Source organism: Corticium candelabrum, chromosome 15 (assembly GCF_963422355.1).
Source record: "Corticium candelabrum chromosome 15, ooCorCand1.1, whole genome shotgun sequence".
NCBI classification, from domain to species: domain Eukaryota; kingdom Metazoa; phylum Porifera; class Homoscleromorpha; order Homosclerophorida; family Plakinidae; genus Corticium; species Corticium candelabrum.
Window position 1 is genome coordinate 2,118,212 of NC_085099.1, and position 10,000 is coordinate 2,128,211.

A 10,000-nucleotide genomic window follows, 5' to 3' on the forward strand; every position below is an offset into this window, starting at 1 on the left:
ATACATTCTTGTGTATGCAGGATGGATTTACAGCTTTGATTGTATCTGCACTCGAGGGATCAGAAGATATTGTTGATCTATTACTGAATGTCAAAGATATTAATGTGATGAAGAAGACTAATGGTGTGAGTTTGAGTATTGAGAGGTTGAGTTGATATTGTGGTGTCTGTTGTGCATGTATTAAACATATTTGTGAGTGTAATGCATTGATTTTGCTATTGTTTGTGTTTGTGTGTTGATCATTGTATTGAATGTCTCATTGTGTGTGTTGAATGGAATGTCTGTTGCTTTAATATATTTTAACATAAACACTCTCTCACTATCTTATCAGTTTCTTGTTTACTCAGGAGGGAATGACAGCCATCCATTGTGCTGCAAAGTATAATCACGTGACCATTGTAGAGAGACTTTTGTCTTGTTCTGTTTCTGTTGATATCAATGATAATGATGATTGTACACCACTGTGGTTTGCTGCCTGTCATGGTCATGTGCGTTGTGTTGATGTTCTTCTAAAACATGGAGCGAGTCCCCAACATGCGAGGTGATGCATTCAATATCCTTCAGTCAATAATATTACTAACGTGATGTCATTGTGGGATAGTGAGTGGGATGGATCACCACTGTATATTGCCAAGCGATGTGGTCACAGTGATGTGGTTGAGATGATGGAAGAAGCCATAAGATGTAAGTGAAAGAAACAATTAATTTGTGTTTTTGTTTTTTCTTCTTTTGATTTAATGTGATGATTTTGGTGTGAGGTTAGATTGATATTGTTGAATGATTTGCTTGTTATCTTGTCTGTGGAGCTATTGTAGTGATGTGCTGCTTTTGATCTTGTCACTTCTTTTCCTCTCAACATTTGGGTTGAGGTGATGTGTCTGCTTGTTTTATTGTGTGTTTTGTGTGTGTGTGTGTGTGTCCATTTGTCAATAGAATCAGTTAATGAGTTAATAATATTTTACTGTTGTCTTCTTCTCTACATATGTGGGTGATAATAGTTTGTGTAAGTTTTTATCTTTTTTTTGTTTGTATTTTATTTTTTGTGAGTATTTGTTTGTATGTTGTGTTTGTGTGTTTACATCTTAATTATATTTTTTAATTCTTTTTCATGTTGGTTGAGTTTTTGGTGTATTTGTCATTGCGGGTGCTTGTTGTTTTAATTCAATTTAGTTTTGTGTGTGTGTGTGCATTAGCATCATGTTTATTGCACATTTTAAGTGAGGTTTTTTCTCTTACAGTGAGATGTCATCCCTATATGGAAGGTTATGTGTCTGTTATCAAACATCAATATCAAGAGAAAGTAATGTGACATTTTCATCTCTAGTTGTTTGTTTCCCAAGTTGTGTTTGTGTTGCATAGATTGCTGAACTGCAGAGTGAAGTGGAGAAGATGAAAGAAGAATTAAGACAATCATTCCTGGTCCAGGAGAGTGAAGTGACGAGATTAAGAACCAAGATCCAAGAGAAAGAGGAGGAAATGAGATGTCTCGTGTCTGCTCTTGCTACTGTTAGCAGAATGGCAAGCGAGAAAGTAGGACAAGCACACATAGAGCTTGCAGATGTGTAGGATATGATTGTTGATTTCTAGTGATAATACATAGTGGTGTGTGTGTGTGTGTGTGTGTGTGTGTGTGTGTGTGTGTGTGTGTGTGTAGAAAAATTTGTTTTATCGTAGTTTGCTGAAAGTCACACTACTTCGGATGAATTTTGCTTATCACAGCCACCAGGTGAGAACCACAAAGTATGGGGAACATAAGCATTACTTGCAGCATTTCTCATTTGTTGACAGAGGATGTGATGTATGCAGTCAGTGCTCTTGCCTGTGATCAGTGGAGTGATGTTGGACTCGAATTAGGATACACAATGCCTGAACTCAACTCATTCACTTCATTAATTACTGCATCTCACAGCAAGCTACACGCCATACTGAGAACCAAAGCTGCTGCTGTCGGTACTAGCAATGTTGTTGGTATCATCTTGTCTGCTTGTCAGCGTATTTCCATTCCAATTTGTGCTGCTGCGATAAGAGATGAGGTGGTTAAACGTCAAGAGAGACTGAGAGCACAGAACGGTGGACAATAGAATAATTGACTTTGTCACTTTGTTGTCTGCATGGCTGATCATATGGTTTATTGTTCAGTGATAGATTAGCAAGTCCATTTTTGTTGTTTGTAATGCTTCAATCATCTTGCTATTTGTATGTTAGCGCTTTTTATGTTTAAGACAAGGTATAATAGTTTACACCAAATTTTGAAATAAACCACATGTTGTTTGTACATCCGGGACATCATCATGGGCAGAGCTAGTGTGTAGCCATGGTCCATGTATATCTGGTTCGTTTGTAACTTTGTCTTAATTAATGGCTACCAAATCAACGTTTACTCTACCCATCCAATCCAGGTCGTATACGAATCAACAGGCACTACCATCTCGTCACAGACTTGCCGTACTCTACAGAAACTTCGCATGGTTGTGTAGGAGACAACAGAAGAGCCTACTATGGCAAAAGGGGCGTGGTCACAGAGTGCAAAGTCATTGTAGCAATTTGCGGCTTAATTTTTCCTAGAAATTGTTTTCCAGGTTTTGTAGTAATTTCTAGCTGGTCGTGTGAGTAGTGAGCGCTGTGTTTTGGCGAGTGAAGATTTGAGTGGACCAACACCGTGTACATACTCACCACCAGGAAGAGCATTGCAAGAGACGAACAGTCCTGCGTATACAATGGGATATAGACGTGTAGAGATACGTGAGTGTATGATTGCATTATGATGATGAGTCACTGTGGACGTGATGTGTTAGTCTTTGCAGAGAACATGATCTTTTGTGTTTGTAATGCTTCATGCATTTTGCTATGTATTTTAGTGTTTAGTGCTTTTCTAGATTATAATTGCAGCTTAGGCACAATAAAATATAAAATAAACTACAAACTGAGTGTTTTTATCACATCCGGGATATCATAGAGTCAAGCAGAAAGAACTCCGAGGTTGTATGCATTCGGGATGTGCACGTAATTAGTTGTAATTTGAAAATGTCTGTTACTGCTCGATAGGTGACGAAGAGTGAAGTCGTCGGGAAGCTAGAATGAGTACGAGCGATCGTTTCACGCCGTCGTCTCGTAGCGGGGCCCCACTGAGCAACGACTCAGACCGACCGCGTCACAGGCAGCGACGCTCGAGCGACAGAAGCGACGTTTCGGGGCGCGGGGTGACAATAAGAGAACTAAAGTCGGAACTGATGAACAAAAGTCAACTGAACGAGCAACTGCAAGCAGACTACGACGAAACTCTTCAAAGATTAGCCGAAGCCGAGCTGACAATCGACCAACTGAGATTCGGAGTGCAAACACAAGTGAGCAAGACGGTCTACTACACGCTGAAAGAGAAGAGTCAACGCAGAGAGTCGAGAGAAGGAGAGAGACGGAGTGAGGGTCCGGTCGCCATGGCAACGAGAGAGTCGGCCAACCAAACGATGGGACGCGAGCGGTCGCTCAGCTCGTCGGAGGATGTGACCAGCATGTCAACTGTCACACGTGGTCAGAGGGCGAACGTGGAGAGCACACAGATGGGCTTGTTGTTTCAGACGAGGACGTTGCAGGATCGACTGGATCAGATTCAGGAGGGGATGAAGGCGGGGACACCAATGAGTGTCGATGTCATTGCCGAGTTGCAGAGGATAGGGGACGAGGTGAAGAAGATAGAGCAACAGATGGTGAATGTGAAGGAAAGTCAGGAGAAGCTTTATGAGATGAGAGGGTGAGGATGGATGTTTATGTGTGTGGTGGAGACTCGGCGATGAGAGTTATGTGTGTGTTTGTGTGTGATGTTTATGTAGAGTTCAGAGTGAGGCCAACTTTGATCATCTTGGCGAAGAGGTAGGGGTTATGTCTGTCACTCAATCTTATTGCGCGCGCGCGTGTGTGTGTGTGTGTGTTCATGTGAATGTCTGTTTGTCTGCTTGTCTGTCTATATGTTTGTCTTCTTGTTTGTTTATATTTATCTGTTTGTGTCTTTCCATCTGTCTACATGTTTATTGTCTGTCTGTGTGTATGTTTGTTTGTCCATCTGTTTGTTTATATACTTTTGTTCATCTATCATTGCCTGTGTGTCTATCTGTTTGTTTTTCTATCTACTTGTCGTTGTTTAGCTGTTGTTTGTGTTTGTTTGTCCATTGTGGTTTATTTATTTATTTATATATTTATATTTGTTTGTCTATCTATCTTGTATCTGTTTGTCTTATTTTTGTTTGTTTTTCCTATTTACTTATTGTAATTAATTAATGTATTAATTGATTTATTTATGTATTTATTTATTTGTTTGTGTATGTTTTGTTTACATATTTGTTTGCTGGTGTCTTTACATTCAATTTCATTTAAAGTTTTTTTGTTTTATTAGTTAGATCATTTAAAGGTGATGTTAGGAGAAACTCAAGAAGCCATTCGACAGCAAGAATCACAGACACCAGAGCCAGTAGCAATAGAGGAAGCAACACAACATGTGGAGATATCCTTACCACAGCAGATAACATTGCAAGATGTGATGGACAGGTGGGGATGATTGATGGACAGATGGACAGAACACACACACACACACACACACACACACACACACACACACACACACACACACACACACACACACACACACACACACACACACACACACACACACACACATCTATTACATTGAACACACATCACATCTTGTGCAATGTATTGACAGACTGGCAGGTCTTGAAGAGCAGCAGAGGCTCAACCCAACGCCTGGAGTTGCAGCCGAAATCAGGCAACTACGACAGGTAATTGTCTTTGTACACATCTCTGTCTATTTCTTATTGTAGGTATACTTTGTTTATGTTTCTTTTATTTATTTATTAAAGTGCAACTGCAAAGGAAAATCAAAAATTCTTTTATGTTGGAAATCAATAGTTTTAGTTGCATGCATGACAGGAAAAATAGTTTTAGATTTTTAAGTTAACTCTTCGCTGAGATATAGCAAGTCAAAGTTGCTTCCAGTTTTTCAAGTTCCGGTATCGCATTATAACGGGCGTGCTGTAGTGTATGTCACAGAGGGGAGATGCGTGTGCGTCTGTATAGTCAACGGCCTGTAAAAATGACTACATCTTTATATCCAAGGCAACTCTGCTAGGGTAGAGGCGACGACAGCAACAGTTATTCTTCTGAAGAGCCTTCTGGTTCAGCAACAGTGTCTCTGAAGCTTTGAGATCGCCTGCTGCCTTGGAAGCGGATGAGGAAGAGGACAGGCTACCTGATAGTCTGTCACCATCACAAGTAGAAGTAAGAGTAGCAAACATTATTGATGCACATCCGGGTAAGTAAACAACCATCACAGGTGTAGCTGCGGTCGTTGTGAGATGATGGATGCGTACTGATGTGGAGTGTGTGTGCTGTCAAAACGTATTTGAGGTTGTCTCAAATAATGATGCAATAATAATGTCGAATACTAGCGACAATAGTGGCACAGTGTGCTCGTGAGTTTATGTAAAACTCTATTGCTGTGAGAAAGAGAACAAAATGAGTTGAAGTTTGTGTGTTGAATTCACATTGACACAAGGGTTGACTTTACTGGATACGACTGCATTCACTACACGTGACGATCAAGCACCTGTAGACACACGTGTATCTATAGTCATCAAGAGTCTGACCTCTCCTAGCCATTTGCAGTAGTTTTAGTCCTGAACGAGAGTCTTCCTTATCCTCATTTTTCCCGCTTCTCAAATGCGGCTCTCCTTTTCTTTTGTGAAGGTTCAGCGTGCTGCGATCTTGAAGTGTGGAGGCAGGTAGATGGAAAATGGTGACCTCAATTTTGCTTTTCTACAACCCAGACTCCTGTCCACTCAGTAGGACGTGTTGTACTCAGTAGTAGTCGCCCGGACGACACAAACGTCTCTACAATTGTCCTCCTTTAATATAATTGTGATTCCCACTCTTTCTTAGCTTTGGGATCTTTTGAAATCGAAACACGCTTGCGTATGACTTGCGTGAATTGGTGTATCCTGCAGCCACGCAACACTGAACCATTCTTTCACCACAGATTCCTTTGTGACGTGTACACTACACCACGCCCGTTATACCGCATTACCAGAAGTTGAAGAACTGGAAGCAACTTTGACTTGCTATATCTTAGTGAAAACTTAACTTAAAAATCTAAAACTATTTTTTCTGTCAATGCAACTAGAACTATCAATTTCCAACATAAAGAATCTTTGATTTGCATTGCAGTTACTCTTCAATAAATTATTTTATTTATTGTGTTTGCAGGCAGTCGAACAGCTACATAGAGACGTATCACACAGACGTGAAGGAACACAAACACCAACACGTGATGTAGCCCATCGTGATGGTTCTGTTGCATCTCACCTCAGCAGCAGTGACACATCAACGTCCTCCCATCATTCATCTATCTGCCCGTCTCACGCAACGGAAGCTGCAATACAAACACAACCGACACTCTCACATGAATATCTCTCACGAAGCGACAGTTTCCTCGTAACTAACGAGACACAAACCGACAATCAGAGAAGGTTGCCGATGGTCAGTCGTCTACGGCAACCACAAGTCTATGGACATTCCACCAAGTTGCCTGACATGAGTGGGCGTGTCTCTCTGAGTTCAATCTCAACTAACCAATCCGAGCAGTCGGACGTAGCATCTCGTTCTCATACTCACATACAAAGTGAAGAACCTCACAGTCGGAGTCAATCGAGTGACGAACGTCATCGGCGACGTTTACCAAACAGACACACCCACACGTCGGATTCTCAATCGGATCAATACGATGCAAACATGTCGCCTTTAGTGCCTCATCCACACGACACACAACCAACAAGCCAAAGTCACACGAAATCTCAAACCGAGACGGAACAACAAACTGTTGGCGTTCAAGCATCGCCGTATGTACCACAGCCGTCGCGTATTCCACGGCTCTCGTCGCATTGGAAGAAGCTGCTCAGTCGTCCCGGACTTGGTGATTCGTTTGATAGAGACAGTGGCTTTGTTGGGTCGTCTGTGCAGCCGAAAGACGAGCAACAACGTGCAACGACGTCCACGACTCACTCGAGCGTGTCTACTCAAGCGGAGAATGTGGAAGAAGAGAGCGATCCGGCAAGTGAGACGGAGATGGTGCAGCCACGTGTGACTCGTTACGAATATGTACAACAGCCACCAGGTTTTAGACATTTTGTGTTGGTTTTTGTGTTTTCTGTTTAAGTTTGTTTGTTTGTTTGTTTGTTTGTAGTGTTTCTGCCTTCACAGTTTCCGGGTCAGTATTTTGGGTATCCGGGTGTGGGAGATCGGGATGGTGGTGAACAGAGAGAGAAACGGCCACAGCCAGTTGTACAGACAGATCCATCGATGAGGTAGTTGTGTGTGTGTGTGTGTGTGTGTGTGTGTGTGTGTGTGTCTGTCTGTCTGTCTGTCTGTCTGTCTGTCTGTCTGTCTGTCTGTCTGTCTGTCTGTCTGTCTATAAGAGTTCAAATATAACAATCTGTCTGTCTGTCTGTTTGTCTGTCTATCTGTCTGTCTGTTAAATCTTCATATATTTTTATACGTAAGTGAAACTAAAGTAACAGCTAATGAACAATAAATGTCACAACTACAAGAACAGATTACACAAATAGATAACAAGTTGAATTAAAGAGCTCTTCTATGGAGCCTACAAACCAAAACTTAGTTTACTGAATTGAAAATTGAACAACATCTAGACTCTGGTCAGCTTGCTGTCCATATGTCGTCTTTCTAGTCAACACTGAGGCATTGTAATGCTGAGGTTGTACTGACAAGCATCTCCTCCAATGTGTCTTAAAATCTGAGGGATTGTTTCCTTCTTCATCTCGTGTGGTTTGGAAAGTTTATCGAGGAACATTGATGCTTCTTCTCCCCACCCACCAAAGTGCTAAAAAACTAGTGGAATAAAGGCAGTGCAGGAATGTACCCTCCAGGCAACTGCTCTTTAGAATATTTGCTATGTTTGATGTCTTTTCTCCTTCTTGCTGCAGCTCTATCCATGGTCGCTGCACTTTGGAGAATGTCCTGGCTCCAGGGGTGAGCAAGGGCCACATCCCCACGTGTTGAGTCAAACACAGCAATGTCTGCTCTATTGTTGGATGTCTATTATTGGATGTGGTATATCTATCTTTTGGTTTGATTTGATGTTGGCATTGTAGAATGCTTAGGCATTCAGACGAACATAAAACAATAGAATTATGAGACCAAACTGGGCCTCCACCCATTTTGTTAGCAAATGGTACCCTTCAACATTTAGTGTCTTTCCACATTCACATTTAGTGGCCCAAGGTGGTAGAAACAATAGTAGGCTGAGAGAAGCTGCCAAGACGAAATTTGCCAGATAGAAGTGCAAACTTGTCTGAAGATGGAATGGAATGTAACCATACTCCTGCTCCTTTACCTCTAATTGAACGAAATTGTGCTGCATCTCGGTTAGAATCAATTTCAATCAACTGGTCTGCTTTTGATTGTGGTCTACATATTCTGTTTAGCCGATGTTGCAACTTTTTTGTGTGTTAGGCAGCAAATCCAGTAACTTGGAAATATTTTTGAGATGGTGTTCTAAAGTTAGCCCAATATCACTTGCATGACTAGACAGTTTACTTGATCTTGAAGAACAGGAAAGCGATCAGGCAACAGCTTAATAGAATGTGCTCAGCTGGCAACAAAAGCAAAGGGTGCAACTTCTTTTAGAGAAGTCATACCAAATCCTCCTAGTGTTGCTGGCAACATTGCTTGGTTCCACTTATTTCCACTGATGTTAACATTTCCTAGCAAACGAGAGAAGGTAGACTTTGTTTGCTCATTGTGGATAGTAGCTGCCTGTTCCAATGTTTCTGGACATGTTCTTTTGCTAAGTGATTTAGCTGTGTGGTATGACAGTATCTAAGAAGCAGCATGGATGCTTGCACATTATTCAAGTCAACAAGCTGTCTACAAAGATCATTCCCTTTTCTGCAATAGTGAAACATGCTCGTGAAACATATTCACGTTTCCCAAGTGGTGTTCCTAGTATCATAATGCCTTTACTGGAAACAGGTATGGTATATTCAGAAGAGAAGGTGGCTTCTTTGTTGTGGTTTTGTTTCCTGTATTTCCAGTCCTATTTTGAAAATTCAGTTGAAGAGTGCAAAAGGCATCAAGGACATGTTTTGCTGGTCCAACTAAGAAAACATCATCAAGATAAGCTAGCACTCTTATTGCTTGGAAATTGCTTTGCAAATCAACCACCAGGGTGTGTTGTATGCCTAAAGAAAAAGAGAACTGGTCCTAAAGGATTTCCCTGATGGATGCCTTTGAAATGACAAAATAACTGAAACATTGTTCTGTAGGAAGATCAGAGGACCAAATCCAGTCACTGTTGGCATCTAGTAGAAGCTGGATATGGTGTAAGAGAAGATTCATTTCTCCCTCTGTTGACACTCCATGCTGGAGAGGAGAAAAGAAATTGAAATTTCACTTTTCATCTGTGTGCAAATGCAGTGTGCAGTAATTGTTCTGAAAACTTCTCCAATAGCTATTGGTCGAACATCGCCTGAGGATTTGGGCAAAGCAATCGGTCGTGCTGAGGACAACAATCTGGCAATTAAATCAGGGACTGATCCATGGGCAATACAAGAAAAGAGCAAAATGCAACTGTTCAGCGGAAACTGTGTCAGAAACAAGAACTTTTAAGTATTCATATCGCCATCTTGATGGGCCACACCCTGAACCTCTTGGTGATTTCTTGATGCAATTAAACATGTTATGACAAATTGATATGCATAGCAGTTGGAGGAGATGGCATGTCTGTCTGTCTGTCTGTCTGTTCATCTGTTTATCCATTCGTCTGTTTTTGTCCGTCTGTCTGTTTGTCCACCTGTCTGTCTGTTCATCCGTCTGTCTGTTTGTCTGTCTGTCTGTCTGTTTGTCTGTTTGTCTGTTCGTGTGTCTTGCTATTGGTGCTTGGTGAGATTAATTCTTCATTCTGTTGTAGTAATGC

General features: G+C 41.4%; 2 protein-coding genes across 6 annotated transcripts in view; both read left to right on the plus strand.

Annotated features, from left to right (window-relative positions):
- LOC134190941 (ankyrin repeat domain-containing protein 50-like) overlaps nt 1–2,275 on the plus strand; it is a 3,083-nt gene extending 808 nt beyond the window's left edge. The window contains exons 4-10 of one of the 2 annotated variants that reach the window (XM_062659490.1): nt 21–125; nt 348–541; nt 602–684; nt 1,239–1,300; nt 1,360–1,530; nt 1,675–1,726; nt 1,789–2,275. In XM_062659490.1, the coding sequence (XP_062515474.1) occupies nt 21–125; nt 348–541; nt 602–684; nt 1,239–1,300; nt 1,360–1,530; nt 1,675–1,726; nt 1,789–2,081 (960 nt within the window). In that variant the 3' untranslated portion in view covers nt 2,082–2,275. The remainder of the gene's footprint in view (nt 1–20; nt 126–347; nt 542–601; nt 685–1,238; nt 1,301–1,359; nt 1,531–1,674; nt 1,727–1,788) is intronic. The other variant, XM_062659491.1, reaches the window with a different exon arrangement.
- Nucleotides 2,276–3,008: 733 nt separating this feature from the next.
- Nucleotides 3,009–10,000, plus strand: part of LOC134191184 (uncharacterized) — a 9,704-nt gene continuing 2,712 nt past the window's right edge. Inside the window, exons 1-7 of one of the 4 annotated variants that reach the window (XM_062659764.1) lie at nt 3,009–3,748; nt 3,828–3,867; nt 4,388–4,539; nt 4,715–4,790; nt 6,274–7,180; nt 7,250–7,370; nt 9,995–10,000. The exon at nt 9,995–10,000 is cut by the window's right edge and continues 1,861 nt beyond it. In XM_062659764.1, the coding sequence (XP_062515748.1) occupies nt 3,078–3,748; nt 3,828–3,867; nt 4,388–4,539; nt 4,715–4,790; nt 6,274–7,180; nt 7,250–7,370; nt 9,995–10,000 (1,973 nt within the window). In that variant the 5' untranslated portion in view covers nt 3,009–3,077. The remainder of the gene's footprint in view (nt 3,749–3,827; nt 3,868–4,387; nt 4,540–4,714; nt 4,791–6,273; nt 7,181–7,249; nt 7,371–9,994) is intronic. The other 3 variants (XM_062659765.1, XM_062659767.1, XM_062659768.1) reach the window with 3 other exon arrangements.